Here is a 27785-nt window from a genome sequence, read left to right on the forward strand (position 1 = left end):
ACAAGATGAGGAACTGCAAAAGAATAACAATCACAATATTCAAAGAGCCATTTTTGTACTTTGTCATGTCACATTGTTGGCATATTGTTGTTCAACAAGCTATACAAATTCTACAGAGCTGATTTTAAATTAGCTGAATGAGCCCCATTATGTGAATAACCTTTCCTAATAATGTACTTGACCATTTCATGTTGCTTAGAAAAATGTGTAACATTTACCCAGTTAACCATCTCACATGCTCCATTTGCTAATCGACAGGAGAGGTCTAGAGGATCCATGTGATGTGCCCAAATGCAGAGGTCCCGCGGGGACACATCTCACCGGGGGGCAGCAGAACGGACAAGACAGTGAACGATCGTTTGGTATAGCCTGCTGGCATTATCTTGACAGACATAGTCTCGACTTGGAAAACCATAGTGATCCGACCGGGCTGGTGGTCGGTCATTCGTTTTAAACTGTTAGCCTCACATCTCATCAAGCCTCCTCCAATCTTCATGCGCCTCGCAATAGCCCCTGCCTATTCTTCCCGTCTGACACCCAAGGAGGAGAATAACGTTGCAACGCAGTGGACTCTTGTGGATACACAATCTAAACATTAGTGAATATATTCATGCGGATTCTTTTAAAGAAATTGTGGGACTCCTGCTGGTACCAGGTAAGTGACAGTTGGTTGGCTATGTTACACCAACACAATTTGCTTGAAAATTGCATCTTTAACTTGAAATTGCTTCCGTGCAGGCTTGTGCTTCTTAACCGTTGGGAACTATTTTAATTAACGGCGCAGTTCTTTTTTAGACCGAATTAAAGCTTATGTAAATTAAAATGCACAGCAGACCAATCAATACTATTGGAATCAATACTATGTTATTGAATAAACTGTGAAATGGGGCTTCCCTTATAAGAAAATGACAGACACATACACTTCAGCCTACAGACATTTCTCCTTGGTGTGCTATTCATATTGCTTTTGTGTGAATGTAATAGTCGACTTTATAATGTTTCATTTTATATTTTTAACTTTTAGAATTGATAGCCAGTAAAAATGTCTCCATTGATGCAAAATCGAAACAAGTTATTTTGTTGCCTATAGCCTACTAATAGCATATGGCAGTGCCCCGACAGATGCCCACGGAGAACAACAGCAGTAGTTTACTGGTGTTGAGGTTACAATTGGCCTGTTGTTGTTGGACATCTTTATGATAATGAATGATGACCCAGCTGCCCAGGCGAGTTCTAGAGCTGCACAAAGATCATTCTGATGATGCCCGGTGATGTGGGCGTCTGTTAGGTGCTGAACAGCGTGTCTCTGACAGGAGCATCATTCACCAGGGTGCCTAATTGCATTAGTCTCCGACTGGACGGAAAGAGTAATGAGTTGACCCAGATGAATAGTGCTCCAAGTAGTAAATGCAGAGTTGTAAATTCGTAAATGTTCTCATGTTGTTTGGTTTGACCATTGCGACCCTTTACTCCAGGTAGCCGACCATTTAGCACACTAATGACAAACAGTGCTATCTCTCTCTATCTCTCTCTCTCTCTTTCTCTCTTTCTCTTTCTCTTTCTCTTTCTCTTTCTCTTTCTCTCTCTCTCTCTCTCTCTCTCTCTCTCTCTCTCTCTCTCTCTCTCTCTCTCTCTCTCTCTCTCTCTCTCTCTCTTTGTTCATTATGTGTTTATGCAGGATCTGTAAATAGGTTAAAATAAACTATACAATAGGGGCAAGATAACATAACAAATTGGCCTATATGGTATTTAGCTATAGCTACATACCAAAAAGATTCTCGATTCTCGGCAAAACAAAGCAAAAGCATACAAAAGCATGTAGCCTACTGACCAATAAAATCCGAAGGTTATAACAATGTCAGTATGAAATTTACCAATGTTTGCGTATGTTAGTTACCACTTAGGCCTATCTGTTGTTTGCCGTTACGTATTGCATTGAGTGTTGAACGGGAATGTTTACCATGAGCTAGGTAGGATACATAGGCCAGCCTGTCAATTTCTAAATTCACTGGGAGCTCACGTAAAAGTGGTGCGATGCCTTTAGTAACAAAACATGGATCTGACTTGGACATGGGTAATTGAAACTGCGCGTTAACGGTAGCCTGATTGCACTGATCAAAGGCGTATTCAATATATGTTTTAATTAGATTTTAATCGTGTTGAAGCTGACCAGATTAATCAAAGACATCCACACACAATGACCGTGACCAATTACAGCACCGAAGGCACCATACATTTTCAGTCCTATAAAGTCCACAAATTCAGTCCCTATATGGGGTCCCCATGTATGCTCTCCTAGACAATACCGTCAAATAAATAACATACTGAAATGGATCACCTGATCAATTTGGAAAGTATATGGCGAAGTATTTCTAGCAATATACCTGAATATTTTATTCTAGCTTAATGAATATGTCCATGTACAGTGTGCTCTTTTCTGATAAGGCCTGTTTTCCATCTGGCTGCCGTGCCATCCATCCCCTCCTCAGTAAAAGCCTGTGTGCAGGAAGGGATACATATCAGGATACTTATACATAAGATACAGTTATGTACAATGTAACTTTCTGTAATACTGTTAAGAAGTAGTAGGAATTTGAACTAAATTTGAAGCAGACATTTGACAAAATTCCAGTATAAAAAATAAAATTGGCTTACAGAACATATTATGTAATGCATGGCAAAAAACAATAAAAGAAGATAATGGGATAGTAACTTTACTTTCTAGGCTGGATAAGTTAGGATAGTTAGAATAAAAAATCAAAAGGCTGTGCATGTGTGGTTTTAAGTGCACACATGGATGTGTGGGTAAAATATGTTTTATGTTTTTTTAGGGAGATACACTCAGACAGGGAGGGAGAGACAGAAAGAGAGAGAGAGAAACCATCAGGCATTGCTGACTTGCCATCCAAATGTAATTCCTTAATGCACTCCAAGATTCAAAGATCTAATAAGAAGTGGAAGAGCCTCTTCAATAATGAAATCCAGACGGCAAGTGCATCAGGAAGGACTGAGGGCTAAGAGGACTCATAAATAACTGGAGCCAGGCCTGACCCATGTAGCTCCCAACATCTGAGAACTGCCAATAGTCCTTCTCATTTACTGAGATTTTGCTGCTGCAGGAAATAGCCTGTGCAATGTGGTCAATGAGGACAGAGTCATCAAGCCCCAGAGAGGGCTGTCCAGTGCGGTAGCTCTCTTTAATTGGTCCATGCTTCCAGACTTGATGGTGACTAAAGGGCATAGTTACGGATTAGGAGGTAAAAACTTGAGGTGAGACATTTACAGGATTTGGACCCTTGAAACGGATGTTGTAATTCTAGGCTGGTTCTCAGTTAGATTTATATACACAGACTTGTGGTTATACACTTACATACTGTGATGTTTAGTCTCTATACTCTATGCACATATGTTCTATTTTATGTTCCTTCTGTCAACAAAGCATAGGACTCAAGTCCAGCTCATGTTCAGTCATGTTTAGTCATGCATTCATTGAAGTGTTGTCACCAGGGTGTTCTTATTACACATATTAATATTTACTAGCAATATTTGAGACAAATTCCATGTAGCAATTAACCTGTATTTAAGCAGTTAGCCTGTGTTTGCCAGTGTGTAATGAGTACAGACTCTGGAGGCTATGACTACTGCCTCCCACACACAGTTCAGTCGATGAAATAGAGCAACACTTCCTTTATGGCATGTTTTGACAAGATGTGGCGGCCCTGCAGACCAACTACAGTATGAACTACTGCCAATTTACAACACATTGATCTGTGAACAGTTCTCCCCACAGACTCACTGAGCCTTGAAGAGTGTTCTGTAAACTCAGAGTTTCAGAGCCTATTGTTTAGTTATGAGTGCTAAAGCATCTTCTGCCAGAGCACTGTGTGATGCATGCTCTCTATTTTCCCCCAGATTCAAGGCCAAATATCTGTCATAGCTTGAGGGAGTCTCCCTGGGCCCCCATGAAAAGACATGACTGTGTTTGGTGTCTAATGGTTAAGCTCATCGCCCTGACCAAGCAGGCCCCATGACTCCACTGTTGTCTGGCTCTCTGAAGGAGAGTCTTATAGGGATAATTTATGTAGCCCAGTTTGCTACCCTTGAGTCAGATAGTACATAGAGTGGCTTCACAGGTCAACAATTAATAGCTTTAATGAACAGTAAGGACATGCATGTCCTGCACTTAAATGAACTATGTAAGTGGAATACATGAAGTCAATTGTTGAGGACTGCCATAGTGACAGTAATGGGCTTTGCTCAGAGGAGCCAGTGTGTGAGGCAACGTACTAAATGGAGGTTTCTCTTTCAATTGGTCGTCGTCTCATCCGCGTGTTTGTTTTTGCTTTGGCGAAACAGAGGGGAGAGAGGCTTTTTTCCCCCTTCAGCTGCTGAGTGCCTGAAATATTTAACAAGGACGGCACTATTTTTGGATTTGTGTTCAGTTTGTTTTTAGGCTTATGTAATATCTAGTTTTGTTTCAACCTACCGAACATGGTACTTTTTGGTGTGTCCGTGCAACTTCCAATCAAACAGCCACTTGGCTATTTGAGGCAAAATGTGTTTTAGCAGAGGATTGTTCCTGATGCCATAATGAATATGATGCAAGGTTACTTGGATGTGATGGGAGGCTTAAGGAATGTATCATATGCAGTGCCAAATGCCATTCTCAGTTGAACTTCAAGGAATTTTTGTATTGTTATCAAGTTTCAGTGAACAAACTGCAAGATATACCATAAAAAGGAAAAAGTGTCAGTGTGCATCAATACAAGCATTACAATACACACTTAACTAAAATATACAATCTGCACTATGACTGAAATAGAATAACTTTTCCAAGACAATCATTTGATGTGGGGTATTTTTTGTCTAGTAAGCAAAGCCTTCCAGTACCATCTCAAGTTGACTTTCCTCCGAGCTATTGATCCCTAATCCCCTCTCTCTCTTCTTCTCTCTCTTCTTCACTCTCTGCTTCTCTCTCTCTCCCTCTCCCTCCCTCTCCCTCCCTCCCTCTCCCTCCCTCTCTCTCTCTCTCTCTCTCTCTCTCTCTCTCTCTCTCTATCTCTCTCTCTCTCTCTCTCTCTCTCTCTCTCTCTCTCTCTCTCTCTCTCTCTCTCTCTCTCTCTCTCTCTTCCCTCCATTGCTCTCCGGTGAGAGGTGTCAGATTCTCTGACTCATGCTCTGGGGTGGAGGATCTTAGGATGGTAGGATAGGAGGAAGGGAGGGATGAAAGAGCAGATGAAGAGAGCATAGACGTTGTGCAGGCAGATAGAGAGGGTGACCTTCATCCTGGAAGAGGGCTGGGATGAAAGCTGGAGTTAATACCCTGCCAAATTGTATTCAGAACCATGCCAAAAAAAGTATTCAGAATGATATATGGTGCTAACGTGAGCTCTCTAATAATAGAAAGAGTGCCATTGTAAGTAGAGGCATGGCAAATGACCCTAACCAATTTAGCCTTCAGTTCCTGATAGCGAAGCACAGAAGGATATCCTTTATAAATACAGCCGATGCCCACACAACTGTGAGACCATTTGGAATTTGTCTAATTTACAGTAAGAAGTTATTTTCGAAAAGGTTTTTGCTTCCTGTTCAAATGAGAGCAGAGAGTTGCAAGCTAGATGACTTCAGTCATGTATATATCTGCACTGGTACTGCTGTCCCCACACCAGTGACCAAAGCCAGCATAAATAGTGGCTCAGACACTGTGTCACTGTGTGTCTGGAACCAGCAGCCACCAGGGACCCGGCGATTGACAGCAATGAAACGTTGGCTGGCTGTAGGGATCATTATTCGGATGTTTCTCTCCTATTGTTCCTGCCAGACATAATGAGAGGGACTAGGGCTCTATAATGAGGTAGTAAAATATATGAGTGCATATGTCAGTGCGTACATTTCATAAGTGTATTTGCAAGAAAATGATCAGATATTTGGGTTACAGTTTATAAGGCGATTAGATGCATCAGACTGATATTGAGATAGTAAGTAATCTTTGTAATGGAAGTTTCCCAATGTCAGTTGTCAACTATTTCATCGTACACATCACTAACACACATAAATACCTAAATAATCCTTTCTTAACTACCATGGTGATGGTGCTCTAATGAGCAGAGAATAATTTACCCCTCTCTGAGTTGCCATGCCCAACAGAATTCCTCTATATAGAGACAGGAGAATTATATTGTAGCTTAATTATTATATGACTGAACAAAACAAAATATATGGATTTGGATTTATTAGAGTAAAATTGATCAAATCAAAGGAAGACTACAGAACTAATACTTTTGAAGAAAACCCCCAAATATCAAAAATATAATTTCCCTGCAGGGGTGTGAATTACAACTGCACAGTTTTAGTCAGAAATAACAATCTCTGGTGTCTATGTGCAGGCAAGACAGGGCTGGTGGAATCCTTTCTGCGGCAGCAAACTGGCTCCAGTAGCGGCAGACAGCCAGGGCTTTAGTCACCTTCTCTGGGGGGTTGAACCGGTGTTTGACAGACAGCATGTAGTGGCGCGAGCCAGGGTTAAGACTAACCCCAGATGAAAGCAGACTGTGATAGGGAAGGGTGCCCCTTGTGTGTTCAGGTCTGACCCCTCCCATTAGATTTGACAGAGCTAAGACAGGCACGCTGGGAGATAAAACAATGCTCTTTAATTTCAAGCCTTTTCCATTTCACAGACCCTCAACCTCCCATTTTCTATTACCCCCTCCTTCTTCCTCCTCTCCCACTCTCTTCTTTCTGCAGAGGCAAAGTGGATGTTCAAAGAATGTTCAAGGAATCTTTTTATTGAGTGTAACCAAATGTCTTTCATATCTTTTTTTCCAAAGTTTAAAATGTTACCGGCCTATTACTGCCTAATAACAAACTGGTCAACTTGACATCACTACTGTTCAGCTTTACACATTGGCAAGAAGATTTAAGTCTGGGCTTAATGGCACATACCATTTTTCATTTATTCCAGCTATTCTTTTCTTTGAGCAGAAATCTTCAGCACATTTTAGATTTGCTAAGATTAGGAGCCTTGTGCTAACACAGCAGCTGTAGAACTTGACCCTTATGGCCCTGTATTGTATGTAGACATCCATACATATAAACCTCTATACATTGTAGAATATGTAGAATTCCATACATCTCTACATTCCATACATCCATGCATTCCATGTCCTCAGTCAATACAATTTGAGCATGGAAAAGACTCCCCAAAAATCTACCTGAAATAAAAACTGTCCCTAGTGTCAACCTGGTGTGGAAGTTGCTCTCGAATATACTATACAGTACTACTGTATTGTTATTTAACCTCTGGTATAATTAAGCTCTCCACTCTCACACAGGTCTAAGCTCAAATACCAACCTTCTGAAGGGTGTGGAGGATGTGGAGGCAGAGTGAAAATGGAGGCTGCGCTCCCTGCAGACCTCATTAGAGTCGGGAGTGGAAGGGTGGTACCATTAAAACCTAAGTGTCTGTCAGACCACTCTTGTCTGTTGAACAGAAAAGTGTGTTGGACACTCTGCTTTTCCCTCTCTAATGCATAGTATATGCTTTCTGATTTAGACTAATGGACAGATGATGGAGGGACATCTCCCTAATACAGTCATGACTGTTGATTGATTGATTATGATATCAAGTATCAAGACACGTCCATTCTATATCTGAATGCTTGGTGCGCCACTACTGTGGACTGTAGAGATCAAAGAGCACCTAGTGTGTTTTTAGGGCCCCCCTCTCTAGTCTGTGATATAGACTCCTTCCCCAGCTGCCGTGTGTCCGTGTGCGTGTACGTGCGTGTGTGTGATATTGCTTGCACCCTTGCCCTAACAGTGCGCGTGTACACAAATTGACACCCTTCTGCATTCGTCTGCGGGGGACACCCTATCCTCTTTCCCTCTCTGTGTTTATGGAGCGGACACCTAACACGCCTAACCCTCCCCATGTACAGTATGCAAGGGGAACCCTGTGTACCTCTGTCACCATGGTGATGAGCTATGTCCTCGTTCCGCGGCCCCTGCTCCCCTAAGCCAGGCCCGAGGCCGTCAAGCCTGCTGTTTGGATCGTTGTTTTAGCGACATCCTTGTCTCGGAACAGGTGTCCACTTCTGTAGGCAAGTGGGTCATGCAACTTCCTTTTCATCTCGCAGCAGTCTCACTGGAGGCTCCTGCAAACGCAGAGAGAGAAAACAATTGTTAGGGCCTGTTGAGGGATGCTTGAGAGTTGCTTTTATCTGTGACATCTTTGATGTGTGATCCAAGAAAGGAGGAAGAAATACTTCTGCTATCTTTGTGAAATTTGGCAACTTTTCACAGAACAAGACTTGACGTTGTTTGTTATAACATCTATGGACTACATCAGGAGACAGCGGTTTATCTTGCCTACTCTGTAAAGGAATAATGTATTGTTTTCTCTGAACACTTACTACATACTCAAGTGATCAACATAAGCACATTCGTGAGGGCCTCAGGAGCAGAGTAGTGAGAAGTTAGAGCGAAAGAGACACTTGGACAAGCCCGCTGCCTCTCTCTTTTCATCCTGAAGCTGCACTCTCGCCACCATAGCCTTAGCCTTAGGCTGTAGTCTGCAAGCTAACGTACTAATTCCCTGGTCCTGAGTCCCCTTGTCTAATTCAGAACAGAGGAGCTCTGTTCACTCTGGAACGTCAGTGCTTGGGATTCTGGGAATGAGTAGTTCAGAGGCACACACCGCCCCCTCACAGACGCAGAGCACAAGCCTTGTTATCAGCCCACAGAGCAGCACATAATGATCCTTCCAGCCATTAACTCCTAATGCAATAAAGCGCTAACATTTTAGCCGTGCCCTACAGGGACTGGCTGAACATAACGAAGTTAGCGCATGAGTTACGTAAATGTGCGCCTTCATAATCAGATACGTTCTGATGCATCATCTAGCACACTTGGAACATGGAACAAAACCAAAAAATCTTTATATATACAGCATGTATATTTATTTAGTTGGTAAAACGGTCTTGCAAACTAGTAAGATTGGAGATGTAAAACAATTGACAGTGTTGTCTCTTTAAGAACAGATAAAGTTGTTTATAGTCTCTTCCACGCATCCTTTGCTTTCCAACTATGATGACAGACCAGCATTGCATGACTTTGACATGGTCACTGACAGGGATACTGTAAGGTTAGCCAGCCAGATCCCAAGCTGTAGTCTGATATCCACAGAATGACGTGGTGATAGATTTAAACAGGCCTTTTTACAGTAAATAAATAAACTGATCGAGCAGCCCTGCCTTGTGAGTTGAGTGAAGGCAATAAACCTGCCTGGAAGGGTTCTCTCAGGAATAACACCTCGTCAGACATCACACTCACTCTGATTAAACATGATCTCCTCACACAGCCTTAACAACCCACAAAAAAACCGACTATAAAAATGCACATCCCCATTGCTCCCCAGCATGGTTTATGCAATCTATGGAGAGGATAGACAGTGAATTAAAGAGCACCTGCTGTATGTAGGAGCTGAATCATGTATCCTAGCTCAGAGCCCTGGCGACTGCAGCAGTGGGCTGGCATGCTGCTGTGGTATTGTGGGCCAGGTGGAATGCTCTTGGCTGACAAGCGCCAGGCATTCATATTAAAACAAGTGGCCTTGACCAGTCGGGGAGTAGAGGATACATGAGCCATGCTTCAGGGGACAAGTGCAGAACATAATCTACCAACAAGGACTGTAGAGTCAGCTTCAGGGCTATAAATGTCTTGAAAGTGGCGACAAAAAGTAAAATAATTTTGCTGCTATTATAATAAGTGGGGAAAAACGTCAAGCTGCATGCAAGGATTAATATTAGTGTGAGAAGGTACAATTGCAATATACTTTGAAGGCAAATTCCATCAACTTTAAGGAAAGCTTTATTCACTGCAAACCTTTAACTTTAGATTTATATAAATGGGTACATTTTAAAACATTATCTTTTCTACAGTACCAACAAGTTACAACATAGTGTTGTAGTATTTTCACATACTATCTTCTTCTGATCGGACACCAGCTGTGTTGACCTGTCTGTGGTGTACTTCCCCTGTCCAGACTGACAACACTGAGGAACAGTAAATCAAGAGGAAACGTAAATATTTCCAGAAGCTAATTATAACCTGTGTTTGCCTTGTCTGCCGAGCACCAAGGTGGCTCACAAATAAATCACCATGTGTCACAAGAACTGACATGCTTCCAGACCCTGTGGTGCAGTGTCATTTGCGGAGCAGTGTACACACTTCTCGTGTGTCTGTTTGTAATCTGGGCACAAAGCTACAAGGCTGGTTAAGATCAACAAAGAATAATGTATACTTTTGAAAACAGTTTTCAAATGTAATTTTGCAGTGCAAACTGAAGTGCCTCAATCTTCCTTCATCTTGTAGTCATATTCAGTGACATGATGTTTTGGGCTCACAGCAGGTCTCTCTCAATGAAGGGTTGTCAGTTAATTAAGGGCCAGTCTCTTACTCACTGATACCCACCCGCTGTCAGTTAGAAGCCCATTTCCCTGTCCGCCACCTAGCCGGGAGCAGCACGACAGCCCCCGCTGCTTGAGTCAATATGGAGAACACACACAGTCTTCCTCTTCATGACTCTCCAATGAATGTTCATCGATTTTAAATAACCATAGATTGATGTGTGCGTGCTGCCCCATTATCAGCAGATGAAGAGATATGATTGTAATGTGCACATTATAGGCAAAGAAGGAAACAGCCTCCAGGATATTGCAAACTCGTCTAAGCTTGACGCTGTCCTCAAATCCCACCTCCATCATCTCATAATGCAGGCCTTAGAGATAGCCATCTGCATACTGTATTCATAATCAAGGCAGCTCACACTGGCTTTGTAGACATGGCAGTGCAGAAGACTTTGAATGGAGGCGTTGTGAAGATTGCTGAATAATGACACATAATTTATTATTGAATTGTGATGCACTGAATTCATATCCAGGATTTTGAATAGTGAAATAGAATAAATATGCTTTGAGAAAGTACTTGCCATTGGGGTGTGATATTTTCTGTGATATTCTAGAAACCATATGTCATTCTAGTAATAATAATTTCTTTAAACACAGACATCTGTGCTAAGAATGTTAATAATGATTTGTTCATCTGCATATTGCTTTTCTTTAAATACAACCATGTGTTCCATATTGTTATAATTTTTCAACCTATATATGCTTTTAATATTTTAATTGAATTGAAATGTTTATTGTTTTTTGTATCAGCAGTGCATTGACAGGTCAGGGTGAGAGAGAGTGTGTGTGTGTGTGTGAGAGAGAGAGAGAGAGAGAGAGAGAGAGAGAGAGAAAGAAAGAAAGAAAGAAAGAAAGAAAGAGAGAAAGAGAGAAAGAGAGAGAGAGAGAGAAAGCTGGCCTTCGTCTGAGAGCTCGACCAGCGGATGAGCCTCGTTCATGCGTCTCCCTGCGTGCCACTCCCACATCACTATGAACTGTGAGCAGGACTTTGGGGACGGGGGCTTGGGCGTCACCCTCACACTCCGACTGCTCATGCACGGCAAGGTAGCGTACAGTCAGAAATTATTTAACTGTTTGTGAGTGAATGACAAAGCTAAAGTTTACAGTTTACTACCCAGGTTTTTTTGATCAATTACTGTTGTATTTAACCTGGTCTTGTTTAACCTGGAACTGTTTTGGTTAAATGTGTAATATTGGTTTTAACTCACATAAATGACAAGAAAGCAGAGCTGTCAAATACAATAATATAGATTCTAAAGTTTTTATTTTTTCTATTTGCAAATGTGTATTTTCTCAAATAAATGTAACTCAATTATCTAATTGTAGGAGGTTGGCAGCATCATTGGAAAGGTAAGAATTATTTTCTACAGTTACTTCACAAAAATACAGAAGTATAATCCCTTCTAAACACACAGTCCCTAAGCTTGCCTTTTGAATGGATGCATAATATGTCTATGTGGATTTATCATCCTACACCAAGTCTTTCTGCTCTGTTGTGAAATCTATACCAAACGCCTGACAAACTGTTTGTGTTCCATATTTCCCCATCCTCAATGTAATTGGCTAAAACCAAACCTCCTAAGACCGTCCACATTCCCTAATGCAGTACAGTAATCCATCACACAGCAACATTAGTGCTTTGACTGCAAAGCTCCGGCTGAAACTCTGCTCCAAAGGCATATTACTGTTGGCTCCCTGTGAGCAGTTTTATGTCTGTTAGGAGAAGGTGGGCTGCTCTCTACACACTCACTAGCTCCCATTAGACTTGCCACATCTAACAAAACCCAAGCAGAGGAGGAAAGGGGGAGCGGAGAGGGATAAACAAAAAACAAGGTGGGACACAAGGGGCTTTAAGTTGGAAATGGGAAACCTGAAGTGGAAGTGAAAAAGAGTGAAAGTGAGGACCAAAGATATACAGTTGTGTTAGAGATACAAGATAGACGGCAAGATAAAAGAAGGAGAGCGAAAGAGAGAAAGATGCTGAATGTGGTATACGCTTGGCAGAGACAGACCTGTAACCAGGCAGTTGATCTACAACAGTCTTCTTAATAACGCTTCCCCTCCACGTCTCTCCCTCTCCTCCTCTCTCACTTCCATTCTCCCTCTTTCTCTCCTCATTTCTCCCTCTATTTACTCATCTTTCACTCCAGCTTTTCCCCATCTCTCTCTCTTTTTTCTCCCCCTCCCCCCTTTCATGTCGTTTCAGTCTCATCTCTTCCTGTCTCTTTCATCACCTCACCTCCCTCTCTCATCTCATCTCTTCCTGTCGCTCCCCACCTCACCTCCCTCTCTCTTCCCATCTCTTCCTGTCTCTCCCCACCTCACCTCCCTCTCTCTTCCCATCTCTTCCTGTCTCTCCCTACCTCACCTCCCTCTCTCTTCTCATCTCTTCCTGTCTCTCCCCACCTCACCTCCCTCTTTCTTCCCATCTCTTCCTCTCTCCTCAGATGCCCATCTCTCTATATCTTGCTCCTTTTCTCACCATCTCTCACTCTGGCCTGTCTTCATTTTCCAATTTTCTCCTCTCCCTCCCTCTCTCTTTATCTCCCACTCCAGCCACATCTCACATCCTCACCAAAACAAGAACAGCCCAAACCAGTGTTCACTCTTATCCAAAACTGCAGTTAGTTCATAATTGCATTGCTGCTAATATAAAAAAAAACATAGTAACATGGTCCACCAGACAGCAGGATTACTCAGTGCTAGTAGTTGTCATGTGTGAAGGTGTGAATTGGAATGATTGTGAGGAAGATGATAGGTATGAGCCAAGAGGAGAGTGACAGATGGAGAGGCAATCTAAACCTGGCAGAGGATGACACAGAGGTGTGACTTCATCCTGACTGGGAGCTGTCCACACACACAGACGTAAATGCATGCATACAAACGTACACACATGAGCCACGTCTCACGGATACAGGCACAAGGACAGATGAGAGGTTGAAGTGCGATACAGTAAATGGTGGAAAGGGATAGTCTGTAGAGCTGGGTTAAACTGTACAGTAAATGGATACATTTTAAATGTTCTTATCTGATTATGAACATAATTTTTTTTATAATTGGGGGGGGGGGGGGGGCTGGTCCAATTGAATGTATTTTGAAGTGAAAGATGCCATGATTCTGGATTGAAGGACAATGTTAAGGGCAAAATCCTTCAAACAAAGCACAAGCACGCAGGCCTCATCAAAGCTCTCCCTCCTCTTCTCTTCTTCAGAAAGGCGAGACGGTGAAGAGAATACGAGAGGAGGTACGTTATCTGCTTCTGATGTCCAGCTCCCATCATGCCAACAGACATGATCATATCAATGCATGCAGAGTGTGTTGTGTCACGTCACAATGCAGTGTGTGTGAATGTATAGCCACATGTGGCTAGGATGCAGTCAGTTCTATGTTTTGTCAGCATAGGTTTATTTGTCCTTTGTGCTTTCGTCCAGTGCATCTTATGAGCTCAGATAATGTAATTAAATGGAGACACACTCTTATATTGGTAAAAGTGCTGGGTAGAAAGTGCTATAAATATTAAAGCTTCGACTCCTCTTCAGCCAGGATGTTTGGAAGCTGGCAGTCTGAATAGCATACAGAACAGGTACAGTCTGATAGCCTGGCTGCCAGCCCAACTTGGCCCCGCCCACAAAAACATTTGGTCAGGAAGTTGGGTCTGGAGGGGCTGTATTGGGGACAAACTATATAAAACCAGGATCTGGGCAGACCAATGAAATTGCCAGGGCGGGCTTTATATGATGATGGACAGATGATCAACAACAACGTAATCAACAACGTCACGAAAGAGCGCTTGGGTTGAATTCGTTTTCAACAAACAACATATTGTGTTGCTCTGATTGGTTGTAGGTCTATCCAATTGAGCGAAGAGGCATTTGTTTTACGAGTTTGGTTGAAACACGCCCCATAGTCACAGCCCAACGGAGAGTTATCAGACTCATATTCTGACTAGAATTATGAGTATGACAACGTCAGGCTAACAGTCTGACCTACCTATTGGGAAACAGTGACTTCTTCTCTTTCAATTGGTCTTGTTTTTCTGTACTTTTTCATGTCATTGCCTCAACCATCTCTGTCTCTCTGTATCTGTCTCTCTCTCTTGCACACAAACACACACACACACACATCCACACACACACAATCTCTCAATATGTGTCCCTTTCTCTCTCCATCCTGTGTCTTTCCTATAACTGTATTTGTCGCTCATAAACCTCAAGGGAGTAGTTGAGCTTCATTAACTCTTTGTATAAAAAAGTAATTAGCTTGCCATTGTTATGGTCCATTCTCTCCCCCTGTGTCTCCTGGAGCACAGCGGTTATGTTAGTGCTTTATGAAGCAGAAGGATAAACAGAGAGATAGTACAACTGTGAGTGGGTGACCCCGCAGAGACCTACAATAAATCACCCACTAAACCAGTCACCCATGATGGTCACCCAGCCACGCTCCCAACTAGTCTGTCAGTCCATGAGTCAGTCAGTCCTGTGTTGGTTCCTCTCCAGGCATGTGGCTGTGTAGTCATGGAGGGAGCATGACTCAGTGCCATGACCACAGGGAAGATCAGGGAGGTCAGAGGATTGGCCTGCTTCTCCTCATGTGACTCCGGGGGCTCTGTAGAGACATAAAGGATGTGTGCAACACATTGTGCAACAATACGGCATTGAGCAAGGAGGGACAGTTACAGATATGATGTCTCTGTCATCTGCATGTGAAACGTTGTGGATGATCTAGTCTATCTGAGATGAAGCATTTTCATCTACAAGCCCATATCTAGAGTCATAGTACTCCACCCCCTCACACATTCTACCCAGAACCAAACCAACAGGGGATGAATACCTGCCTGACCCAGGACCAGGTGTTAGAGGTGACTTTGACCTTGTGACTTGTGTGTTTCCCTCCACAGAGCAGTGCCCGGGTGAACATTTCTGAGGGCTCCTGTCCAGAGAGGATCATCACCATCACCGGCTCCACAGACTGTGTCTTCAGGGCCTTCACAATGATCACGTACAAACTGGAGGAGGTAACTTACTCAATATAACAATCACATCAAACAACTGCCCATTGTAGATATGGAATATGTTGTTGTTGTAACACTGGAGATTGTAACTTAGAACCATGGCATAGTGTAAGAGACAGCAACCTCTTTGAGATGAAACATTCGGAGGTAGGGGGTAAAGGACAGAGATTTAGTTACTGCAATGACAGCCATGCAGAAAAGGACATTTCCCAAGAACATCATTAAGAGATAGCCCTTTCCAACCAATCTTCATGATTGTTCCCTTGTCACTACTTGAGCTCCTGGGCCAGATTGGACTTGGTAGGGAACAAGCTGTGATTGGTCAATTCTCCTGCTAGTGGTCTTACCCCCACTGAGTCATGTGATGGTGTGTCAGAGCGTTCCGTGTAGGGTCATTCTGGCTCTCATTTTGGATATTGCAGGGAGAACATTGACACACTGATGCATCCATTTGTCCTTTCTGCTATACACTGTGGGCTTGCTGTACAATATATTGTTATTGCTATATTCTGCTAGGCATTTAGGTGGCTTGAGTGGCTTCATGTATGTTACAAACAATATGTCATTTAGCATCCTTCCTCCTGCACACTTGAAAAAACAGCAGATGAAAATATGTTAACGTAACCAGAGGAATTTTGTGCGAGCGATAACCTAGGTTGACTGATGAGATGCAGTGAACAGGTATGCATCATGCCTAAAACCATCCCATTTTATAATGACCTTCCTATCCACCAGTGAATGTGTTCATATAGCTCAATAAGACATGCACTGAGAGCAGACTGCAGCTCGCAAGCAGACACTCCCCACTCAGTTCTATAGCTGTCAGTACACACGCGCCTGGCTGGGAGCACGGAGCAGCATTCATTAAAGATCTTAGGCTCTCACCTCTTGCCAACCCTACCTTCAGCTGAAACTCCGAGTTGTCATGGCAACAGGTTGGCTGACCTACAGCGCGGCACTCCCATCATGCCAGAACGGTATGTGTCTGACATCTTAATTAACAGCAAGGAGAGAGGGAAAACATGATTGGGTAATTGACAGACTTTGTGTAGTCCTTACTCACTGACGGAGACACTGAGGCTATCTGGTTATCAGAATCCATCACTTATCATCCCTCACTTGATAAAGAATTAGCCTATTATTCAATAGCATGGCTGAACCGCAGCTATCTACAGAGCACAGTCAGAGATAAGACTCTGGTGTTATTTCAATCTCAAAGACCTGGTGTTCCTGGCTCAGGAGTATCATGTACTTGACTTGTTGCTCCCAGGAAGGTAGATCGCATCATTTAGGGCACTTAGTCATTCTCTATTGATGTTTTATCGTCCTACCCACAGCATACATTGGGGATTAAACGAGGCTCTTTCTTTTGTGTCACTGCTGCTTGTGTAACCCACGGTCTGATTTCCGCCAGTTTGCTTGGAGAGTGTCTCTGTGTGAAGATGGGGCTGGGGTAGGAGTGGGACGTTCACAGTTGTTAAGATATGGTGCATATTTTTAGATCAAATCTCGGATGTGACGCCCAGAGCTCTGTGATCCTACTGACGAGCTACGTGCTGCTCATATCATGAGACGAGACCCCACCAGCCTGATCCACCTCCCTAAATATAGACACTGTGGAGAAAGGCAGCGTCATAGCCACATCAAAATATGGGGCTTTTAAACTTAAACTACAGAACTGTTGGAGAAGTAAATGTTTTTTTTCCCTCACAAGACAAATCCCCTGGGGGCCCCTCTCTAAAGTATGTGAAATGATTCTTACGGCTCGCCTCCTAACACATTCTGTTTGAAAACCATGCAGTATGATTTCCATTTTGCTGAGGAGCAGGGTGGGAGAGGCACACACTAGTTTTCAACCCAAGGTGTTGGGATGCGCGCTGATGGGCTGAGAGACAGTGAGCAGGATCATTTACATTTCAAAGGCTAACTGAGCCTGACTGTTCATCAATTAACATCGCAATCCCTCCCAGGGGGAGGAGAAGGGTGTTTACTACCTGGTCAATTGAATGAAAACAGGAGAGCCCGTCGAAATAAAGTCTTGGCTTTTTGGCTTTACCCGTTGTGACCACTCAAGGGCCCTATTTCCGCCAAGTCGTTTACTGTGGGTTCATGGATCCGTTTTTATTTTCTTTCTGCAGGACCTGACCACTCTGGTAGCCAATGGCACTATCAGCTCCAAGCCCCCGGTCACCCTGCGCCTGGTCATTCCTGCCAGCCAGTGTGGCTCTCTCATTGGCAAGGGAGGGACCAAGATCAAGGAGATCCGAGAGGTAAGCACATCAACCGAGCATCTCCATTAGACCAAGTACCATCTACACACAGTACAACTTCCCCCACTGTACCATTGTACTGAGTATGGGACCTTGTTTATGGCAGAAGCATGCATCCAAGCTTGGTCAACCTGGCGCACAGTATACCCTTACCATCCTAGACTGACTATCACATTAGTGTCACTGTCCACTTTTTAGTTCTACCTTTAGAAAAGGAAAAACATACAAAATTCCGGAGATGAGAAAGGATGTCCTTCAGATGGCTGGAGTAGAAGTGTGCTCTGGTCTGATCTGTTCTGCCGACGACAACGTGTTTCATTTGTTGCCCAGTGTTACAGTGTTAGATCACCTATCATGTGCAATGCGTCTACATACACACTGAACCATCAGGGAATCTTCTACTGCTTGTCTCCTTTTACATCTTCTTATCTGTCTGAGACCACCTTCTATAGGATTTAGCTAAATTTACCACAAACTCAACACAATTGATCAATCTCAATTTTAAGGTCAACACAAACCAGAGATCATGGGACCATGTCATTGTTATCATGCTCTGTCATATCTCCAAAATCAGACTAATCCTTCTCTAAACCCTTGTCACTGGCAGAGCACCGGAGCACAGATACAGGTGGCAGGGGATTTGCTGCCCAACTCAACTGAGAGAGGGGTGACGATATCAGGAAGTCAGGACTCGGTAATCCAGTGTGTCAAACTCATCTGCACAGTAATCCTTGAGGTAAAGCTCTGCCTGTCTCTCTCTCCTGCCTGTCTCTATCTCCTACCTGTCTCTCCCTCCTGCCTGTCTCTCTCTTCTGCCTGTCTCTCTCTCCTGCCTGTCTCTCTCTCTCCTGCCTGTCTCTCTCTCCTGCCTGTCTCTCTCTCCTGCCTGTCTCTCTCTCTCTCTCTCCTGCCTGTCTCTCTCTCCTGCCTGTCTCTCTCAAAGACTGTTGAGAGTTCAAATTGGATTGATGTCCAGTTCTGGCTAGGATACAGATAAGAGTACATTATAGCACTTTCCTGAATATAATATTACCCTCCACTAAGTGTGAGCTAGCTGTCTCTCTTTAAGGTGCTGTCTTGATCCTCGTCTATCCACACAGTGTTGGAACTGCTTGCTTGGTGTCAATCAGGAGAACACCATGACAAAAGTTTTCCGTTGTTGGAAAGAACTTCAAACTCTTAATCGAAAATAAACTGACCTGCTGCAAAGTGTGTCCATCTTTATACAGCAGCTCTCTTGAGTAACAGGAATGGAAAAAGGGAAAACCACCTCAAGCACTTTTTGTCTCCACATGTATGTGTGCTTCACAGATCCTTTTTTGTTTTTGCATTGCAGCTGGACCTGACTGCCTAATTGCTAGTTTGATCCAGTTTTCTAGGGCTTTCTTCAAAGGCTTACAAGTTTCATTAGGATTCTCCACCAGCGGGGCCTTGCTTTTGGCTCCGGGACATAAATTATGCAAAGTTATACAAAGAATCTGCTGTGACTGCTCTCACAGAAAAGATGCTCCACATTCAGAAACTAAAAAACAACACTGCATCCACTCAATACATTATACAACTTCCTGTGTGCATTGTTTCACCTATTTACATTTGAACAAGAAGCTTCCAGTGTCATTGTGACATTGCTCTTGCTCCTGTGCCAGTGAGGTTCATATTTCTGTGGATGTGACATATCCAAGGAGAACAAGTGCTGATGTGTCCTGCCAACCATAAAGATTGAATTCCCAGTGTAATGGTTAAATGGTTCAATGGATGACTAACATCAACTCATAAAAAAGATCATTGTTGTTTATTTTTATCTGCCTAATAGTTCAACTCAATATGCTCCACTTGTTTCACTCTTGCCCAATTACTGTTGAACTTACGTGACATTAGGAGAAGGTATTGTACCGTAACTTGACTTTCTCTATCAACCTGCTCTCCTGTTCCATTTGTGTTGATAAAAATATATCTCACAATCCCAGACCCCTTGTCCTATTTTTGACTCCTCAGTCTCCCCCGAAGGGTGCCACTATCCCCTACCGGCCCAACCCCTCCCCTGGGGCACTACTCATCTCTGGGAATCAGGTGAGCAGGAGAAATGTAACCTCCATAATCCTGTCAAAGTCATCTAAGCACACTATATAGACCATATCAACCTCCACTGGGAGATGCGGTCCAGGTGGTCAGTGAGACACTTGGGCCACTACTTGATTGGAGGTACAAGTTCGTAGCAGTAGCTTGTGGCTACCCACAGTGGGAAGATAAGACACTTGAAGGAAAGTAGGGCTGGGATATGGAAGGGCTTCTGGGTGAGCGAGATATCAAGCTGTCTATGGAGTAAGACACCCGATTAGCCTGTGGGTCGAGACCTAGTCTGAACTGTGTCCAGCAGGGGCTGTTTGGTGTCACTGCCTGCTACCTCAGCACAGCACTGTCTGACACTAGCTGCCAATTTATGATGAGGTATTGTGCTGTGATAGTACTTATAATAAGCTATCAAATTAAAGTCTAGGATGAGGCTATGGTCCAGGGAAGATGAAGGGCTTTAATGAATGTTATGTTGTGAGAAGGATGTTTGTGCAATTTGTCGGAGGAGAGAAATGAAGTGGAATTGGAAGCCCACTGGCGGTGACTCATACTCTAAGCCTGTTAAGTGTGTTTGAGAGAATTAGACATGCAGCTTCAAGGACCTCTCGGACCACATTTGATCTTTAATAGTCAGTACACCAGCAGGAAAGAAACTGGAATGGTTATTTCTGAATTAAGAGGAATGGATTTTTTTAAACCAAAAACGTTTAGAAATAAAGTACAATATATTTTTGGTTAGCATCCTGTTTCAAATGGTATGATTTTGGTTTAATCAACCATTTGATCTTGGTATTCATGCTTGATTAAATTGCTATGTCCAGAAAGTGTTTCCATATTATTTATGTTGGGATTGAGTTGTGACAGCTCTTTCTTTGTTTTCTCTCATATTCAGGTGTTTGAAGCAGCTGACTTTGCCCCCCAGCCCTTGTACTCTGTCAGTCAGGGGGGTCTGGACCTCCAACAGGTGAGCTGGACAGAGGAAATGTCACCACCACTTTGATGTTGCCAAGACAGTGCATCATGAAAAGTCTGATTGGATGACGTCATCTCCCACAGTAGATAGCAGGATCTTCATTAACTAGGTTGCAGTTACACTGTAGAGATAAGGCGCATTCCCAAGGGGGAATCTACTGTATACATCAAAATGGCAGCTGAAGTTACTTGTTTGTTTTTATTTACCTGTTGAGAGCAGTGATTGAGATCTCCTGTGTGTCAACCTGTACAGTCAAACTGTGTGCCCATGTAATTTAAAACATATCCTCTATGACCACAACATGCTTACACTGTTACTACAGCTATTATTATGTAGTTGCATGGTTCACGTGAACACTTAAGATAATGTGTTACCAATCTACGCAACTCTTTTGGAAGATTACAGAAGCCAACATAAAGCAAATGTGGCCACAGGGGAACACTAAGGGCACGGTATAGTAGGTGTAGGGGAGTGAGCTTTTTATAGCTTTGGGGGTGAGGATAGTGTTGTGGCATGTCGACAATTACACAGTCAATCACTGGGATGGGACGTACAAAAACAACAGCTGAAGTAATAAGCTGTGCCCATTGTTCTAGTAGTCATCATGGATATCTCCGGCAGACACAAGATAACACCATCCACTACTACACATCAACGTCAAGTTAGCCCTCCCTCAGTTCACACTTTACGCTACTATAAAAACACTGTATGAAAACACTAATACATATAGCTCATGGAGGAATACTTGACATTGTTCCACTGTTTAGATTGAAGAAATACAAGCAAGTCAATTTACAGTAATCACAACCACCAGGACCAGATACAACAATTTAAAGGTTATTGATTATCTTGCTGTACATTTTGGTCTCTGGTATAAAAATTACTGCAGGCCCACCCAATAGTGAATTATGTGTCTTCCAGGTTTTTGTTTTATGCTTATGGATACCTTACTGGGATCAGCTTGCAATCCTACCCAGCTGATAGCCATGCTATGACCTGGTGACGCTGGCCAGACTGCTGGCGGCAGTCAGAATTGAGTTTAGCTAAGTGCTGTCTGGCATGTAACTGTTAGGAGGAGACTGCCCAAACATTGCTAATGAGGGGAGGGAGGGGGGGGGCAAGAAAGATAGATAGATGGTGGATATACAGTAGCAGATGGATAGAAAGAGAGAATTATAAAGAAAGATTGGATATGGATGTGACGAGGCTTGAAGTGTTTGTGTGTGGGAGGGAGGGAGGGAGGGAGGGAGGGAGGGAGGGAGGGAGGGAGGGAGGGAGGGAGGGAGGGAGGGAGGGAGGGAGGGAGGGAGGGAGGGAGGGAGGAAGGGAGGGAGGGAGGGAGGGAGGGAGGGAGGGAGGGAGGGAGGGAGGGAGGGAGGGAGGGAGGGAGGGAGGGAGGGAGGGAGGGAGGGAGGGAGGGAGGGAGGGAGGGAGGCTTGAAGATATTTCAGGTGACACGTTAAAGAGTGCAGAGTTTTGTTAAAGAGACCCCTGCTGTGAAAACAGAAGTCTCCTGCTGATGTCCGATCTGTGCTGGAAAACACCCACGTTAAAGCTTGCTCAATGTGGCGTTCTGTGAAGTAGCTGCTGAATATCCAGAACCCTTTAGATCCACAGAAGCATTTTGCTTTTGCTGAAAAATTGTGTTTAAGACAAACACACAGATGGACGATGTTGATATTGTACTGTTTTAAAGTAATTGAAGCGACCTTCTTCCTTACAGGCTTACACTGTACAAAACCAATATGGCATTCCCCATTCAGAGGTAAGATGTTTCACCTAGTGTTTAATACTTATTTACATGAACTATAGTCACAATGGCACACAAGGCATGCCACTTGAACAATGCTCATTTCAAGTGCCATAATATTCCTGTTGGTAACATAAACAACATCCTCTCTCCATGGACAGTTGGCCAAGCTTCATCAGCTGTCGATGCAGCAGAACATGAATCCTCTGGCCCAGCCATCCTCCACTGGCCTACCGGGTATGTGTGAGTGTGAGTAGCCATGGTCATGGTCATAGCCAACAGGCATTTATATTTTTATACATTCACTTGAAAGAATAGGCCATTGGGAAGGTTACCGCTTATTCTCTGTGTACTATAATAACTATGATGATTTACGGACAGGGATATTACATTTGTGTTAGTTTGTTGGAATAGTCGAAAGGAGAAATGGGATATGTGGAGACGAACCACTGTGTTTGTGGTTCTTCTGGCATGACTGTCTGTAGTAGTCAATGAGGAGGTCCACATCATTTGTGGAGCTGTTATGTGCTTGTGTCTGTGAGAGTAAGCTCCCTACAGTTTTCTCATACAAATGTTCTCCATATCATCCAGTCCAAATAAAGCTATTATGTGAAATGATGTGTGTTCAGATTCAGGGAACCAGGAGAACAAAAAAAATAATGGTGGTGTGTTAAACATCAGTCCATTAAAATTGAAATTAGCTTTACTAAATCTGGTTATTTTACATTGAAGAGATTTCCTGTATAGCATGTCAAAGATTATTTGCTTGACCTGATAACCAAAGAAAAAGATTGAATATGTGTGATGAAATTATTTGTTCTCTGACTCTAAATATCTTTCTCTCTCTTTATCTTCTTCTGTTTCTCTTTCTCCATATCTCTTCCTCTCTCATTAGGGATAGATGCAAATGCCCAGACTTCTCAAGAGCTCCTCATTCCAAATGATGTAAGAAACTAATATAAGATATTGGGTGTTCTATTTCCACCAGTTTATCAGACAAAACTATTTGATCAAACAATCAAGAGCAGATGAAAATTGTACACTTGAAATGAGTGACACCAGACATTATAGAGCAACATGCTGGATGCTCATGACTTCTAACACAGCACTGTGGATACAGCATATTGTATAACTTGAAAGGAGAAATGTATTTGCAACAAACTAATTATTTGAGTCATCCTAACCCCTGCCTAACCCAAGGTCGGAAGAATTTTGAGCTGATATGGATTCCCAGGTGTTATTGTCTGGATTCCAGTTGCATTGTCTCCGAGTGACTCCCTTGAGAAGCCAGTAAATCCTCTCATGTTCCCTGACCTACTTAGAAGCTCTCTGCTGTCAAAACAGCCAATAAAAAATAGACAAAGATCTCACTCTCACCCAGCCTCCTCAGTCTGAGAGCTAAGACTGTGATGCTGAGATGCTCTGATGCTACAAGAAAACAGCCCAAATTCATCTTCCAATGATCTAGCACTGCTGCTAGGGGCCCTGATCTGGGAGCTTTAGATTGAGAATCTGCTCTCAATCCATCACATTCCTTCTCAATCTAATGGAGAACCTGACTGTAGACTGTGATCCACAAGGTAGTGCTGTGATACACAGACATTTCTTCTTCGAAAGCTTTTCGAACTTTAACTCAGACTAGGTATCTGAAACAAAGAGGACATTTAGAAAACCAAGGACAGACTCTTCTGTTTTGTAGAAGACATGCACACGTAGAGATACTCAACAAGACATAGTTGTAGGTTAACGTCTGTGAAATGAGGGGTGTGTTTTGCTTCAGACTCCCTGCATACCAAAGCCACCAGCCTCTCAGAGGAATGGCACTGTTCACTGCTGTACATGACAAGGACAGCTGCAAACTAAGCTCCAGCCATTGTTCCAGAGACTTACAGCCATGGAGCCCCCCTTCACACACACACACACACACACACACACACAGAGGCATAGCCAGACCACAGTCATCGCACCGGTGCAGGAATCAGGCTCTCTACTCTCACAGCTCCAGTAGACTAACAATACAGAGAGAGTAGAGAGGAGGTATTCAAGAGTTGCTTACCCACAGTCAGCACTATACTGTACATCTGCACAGGCAAGATTTAGCCGGAAGAAAAATGGTGACAATCCCACTACACCATTCCTCTTCCTGTGTCCTTTTAAATGGCTGGTTCAGCAGTAAATCCTACAATATGTGGGCCAGTTAAAGCATAAGCCCAGGCCAAGCATATGTGCATCGCTTGCTGCTTAGTACCAGTAATCAGGGCCAGGTGAATCTGCTGCATCTCCAAAATCACTGACGAGTATTTACGTCACACAACATGGAATAGACCTCTCCGCCCATGCCAGGCGCCTGTCCGTGACAAGTGGGTGCTTACACTGTCACCTATTGAAGCGCATTGTTCTTCCTACAGTGTGAAGCAGTCCAGTGGTTTTGATGATTAAAAGTAATCGTTGACGGCTGGCATCCATAGACAGCTGATGTGAAAGGCCAGAGGCCAGTGCAGCGACTCTCTCCCCACAGGGAAATGACATTAACTTTGATCTCAGGTCTGTGGTGGCCATTGTACTCCTGAGGTGCTCTTCAGCCCAGCTTTGCTCTCAGCCTAGTGTTGGAATAATCTGCAGAGCCAATAATAGCTAGGCAGACCAACCAGGTCGCCGTGTGACAAATTAGAAAGGGTGGAACAGGCCGCTGACTTCCCAGGAAAGGAATGTGATTGTGAAGGAAAAGGACAGGAGCAAGAACAGTGTGTGTGTGTGTGTGTGTGTGTGTGTGTATGTGTGTGTGTGTGTGCGCCCATGCAGGTGCCAAAATGTGTGCCCACGCATGTGTGTCCACTGATGCGTCAGCCAATGTTAAGCTGCTAAAACGCACACATACAAGAGGTACTCCGTCACTGTCAAGCTCTCCCTCCATATATCTGCCCTGGTATCTGCCCCCTCTATGTGTGCCCTGCCCCCCTGCCCCCCTGTCCCCTGGCAGACCTGGCTCCTGGCTCACTGATCCTGGGCCTGGGAGGATCACCTGGGCTTCAGCCTGCTAAGTACCCCATTGTTCTCCAATAGGCAGGCCTGCATGCTGAGCCAATGAAAACAGAACCACGATGATAATGCAGAAAACAAATGTGTACATCTTCTAAACTAATGTCAGCACTATGCAAGCCATCTGAATGGTATATCGTGTTTTGAATTATTTTTCCATTACGCTTTCTATTAGAGGGAAGATTCATCTGGCTGGATTGTGTTTGGGAAGTGATTTGTTTGGGAAGTCGCCACGACTGGGGGAAATCAATAACCTTTTAGCTACTCAGATTAATGAGAGGCAAATGTTCCCTCTCTCGTCTCTTTCACCAGGCCAAGGAGAGTTTCAATTAAGGAAGAGTTTGGAAAATAGTGTATTTGACATGCATGATAGATGGTCAGGCTAGGTCTGCAATTCACATACAGTACTAACACAGGCCATGAAAGGCATTTATGATGACGCACCACAGACAAAGACAAATTTCCCTGAGCGGGACAATAAAGTTAATCGTATCGTATCGTATGAAGCACATTCTCATCAAACATTTCTGCAATTCTCCCCAGTACAAATGTTTTTGATAATCACTATTTCAGTCTTTTGACCGTCAGTTTAATGCCAAGGATAATTGTAAAGTCCTGATTTGATGTTAAATAAAACACAATATTCTATGTTCCTATGCATCTATACACCTGTCCATCCGTCCATTCGCCAACCTACCGTATCCCTCGTTGTCTCTCCTCCAGCTGATAGGCTCCATCATCGGCCGTCAGGGCACCAAGATCAATGAGATCCGGCAGGTGTCTGGGGCTCAGATCAAGATTGGCAGTCAGCTGGATGGAACAAGTGACAGACACGTCACCATCACTGGCACTCCAATCAGCATTAACCTAGCCCAGTATCTCATCACTTCCTGGTAAGGCCAGTGTCTCGTGAGTATGTTCAATCAATGAGATGGTCATAGTCTGGGTAGATTGAATAGTTTTAACAAGGTCAGAGGTAAAATGGCATGGTGATAGGTGATAAAAGGTCAAAACAGTGTTCCTGTGTTGTAGCTAAGTGGCCCAGAGGGAACCGTTAAAGCCACAACTTTTAATTCTGGTCAAACATCTGCTCTACATCAAAGCCGCCTGTTTGTTCGGGGTGGCATTCTGTTGTAACCACTGCCCCCGCTTCAGGTCCCCTCTCTTTCTACTTCACTTCTGACACTTTTCTGTTCCCACAGTTTAGAGACGGCCAAGTCCACAGCCCAAGCGGCCTCTATGGCTGCCCCGGTTGACCTCAACATGGCCTTCACCCAGCCAGTCTCTCCCGCCTCCTCCCCAGCCCCCACCCTGGCGGCTATGGGCGCTTTGACCCCCACCCAGGTCCTGGGCACACCCTACGGCGCACTGCCCCTCTCCGGCCTGCTGGGGATGAAGTCTGTCCCCTTCCTGACTCTGTCCGGCCCAGCCCCTGCTGTAGCAGTCACCGCTGCCCCATCCCATGCCACGCTGGCAGCATACACCACCAAAATCTCCTCAGCCAACTGCATCAAGAAGCCAGAGAGACAGAAGTTTGCTCCCTACTGATGCTACCGTCTGCGTAGCCTCAGCCTCTCCACTCGCCTGGAGGGCGACATGAAGGACAGCTATGTTGTTTTCTTCCACACGCCTGATGTAGCCATACCCTCTGCCAGAGTTTCTCTTGACCTCTACCTGTTTCATGAAGCACCACAAAGAGACCAAGAGAACATTTGGACAATGGCGATTAATATAAGTTCTTCACATATATAGATGATTTGTGAGTTTCCCATGAATTTGTGGACCGCTGCAGTATGAGCCGTCACGTTGTCACTGTTCTATCACTGATGAAGGGCTGGATTCTCACCTGAGACATACGCGTGCAAAGATTGGTTTACAAGCGTGCATCTTGAGTTAGAGATCGGCTCAAAGTATCTATCATACAATACGTTTATAAATTATACTCAGATGACGGATATGCTACGGTATGATGCTTTTTTACAATGTCTGTTTGCTTCTTGGAGTTTTTAAGAACATTTGTAAATGTTTGAGGAAATAGTGTATTTTAATAATTTTGTTGTGCTTTGGTACTGTATTGTACTGTTCTGTTTGTTTTGTTGGATTTCATTTGAAATGTGTAAATTGTTTTATTTTATTTATTTGTATTGTTTTGTTTATTAAAAGTCTTTGTTTCCTGAAATATCTAAAGACATTTGTCTCCATA

At 43.6% G+C, this 27785-nt stretch overlaps 1 protein-coding gene and 1 long non-coding RNA gene across 7 annotated transcripts; one reads left to right on the forward strand and one right to left on the reverse strand.

Moving 5' to 3' along the window:
- The first annotated feature begins 308 nt into the window (after positions 1–308).
- LOC146252204 (poly(rC)-binding protein 4-like) lies at positions 309–27761 on the forward strand. Of its 6 annotated transcripts, none has more exons than XM_084680381.1 (14): positions 309–655; positions 11217–11510; positions 11793–11816; positions 13678–13710; positions 15364–15480; positions 17616–17747; positions 18355–18483; positions 19743–19817; positions 20713–20784; positions 22517–22558; positions 22705–22780; positions 23439–23488; positions 26306–26475; positions 26785–27761. In XM_084680381.1, exons 2-14 carry the CDS (start codon positions 11403–11405, stop codon positions 27128–27130), a joined length of 1374 nt encoding a protein of 457 aa, XP_084536507.1. In that variant the 5' UTR covers positions 309–655; positions 11217–11402; the 3' UTR covers positions 27131–27761. The 6 variants fall into 6 exon arrangements, with proteins under 6 accessions (XP_084536507.1, XP_084536505.1, XP_084536506.1 ...); XM_084680379.1 differs by having other exon boundaries at positions 311–655; positions 22705–22792; XM_084680380.1 differs by having other exon boundaries at positions 311–655; positions 11220–11510; positions 22705–22792.
- On the reverse strand, positions 6723–8537 carry LOC146252205 (uncharacterized). The gene is made up of 3 exons (XR_014732026.1): positions 8419–8537; positions 7961–8153; positions 6723–6738 (listed from the first exon to the last, which is right to left on the reverse strand). It is a non-coding gene; the product is annotated as an uncharacterized LOC146252205 (long non-coding RNA).
- Positions 27762–27785: the final 24 nt, after the last annotated feature.

Source organism: Hypomesus nipponensis, chromosome 18 (genome assembly GCF_054491055.1).
Source record: "Hypomesus nipponensis isolate SF chromosome 18, ASM5449105v1, whole genome shotgun sequence".
NCBI lineage: Eukaryota > Metazoa > Chordata > Actinopteri > Osmeriformes > Osmeridae > Hypomesus > Hypomesus nipponensis.

Excerpts from the sequence above, each read along its gene's own strand:
- LOC146252204 (XM_084680379.1), top strand. The coding sequence starts at position 11,403 with ATGCGTCTCCCTGCGTGCCACTCCCACATCACTATGAACTGTGAGCAG. Across the intron at positions 23,489-26,305 it reads AGCTCCTCATTCCAAATGAT|CTGATAGGCTCCATCATCGG; the intron begins GTAAGAAACTAA and ends TCTCTCCTCCAG. Across the intron at positions 26,476-26,784 it reads CAGTATCTCATCACTTCCTG|TTTAGAGACGGCCAAGTCCA; the intron begins GTAAGGCCAGTG and ends CTGTTCCCACAG.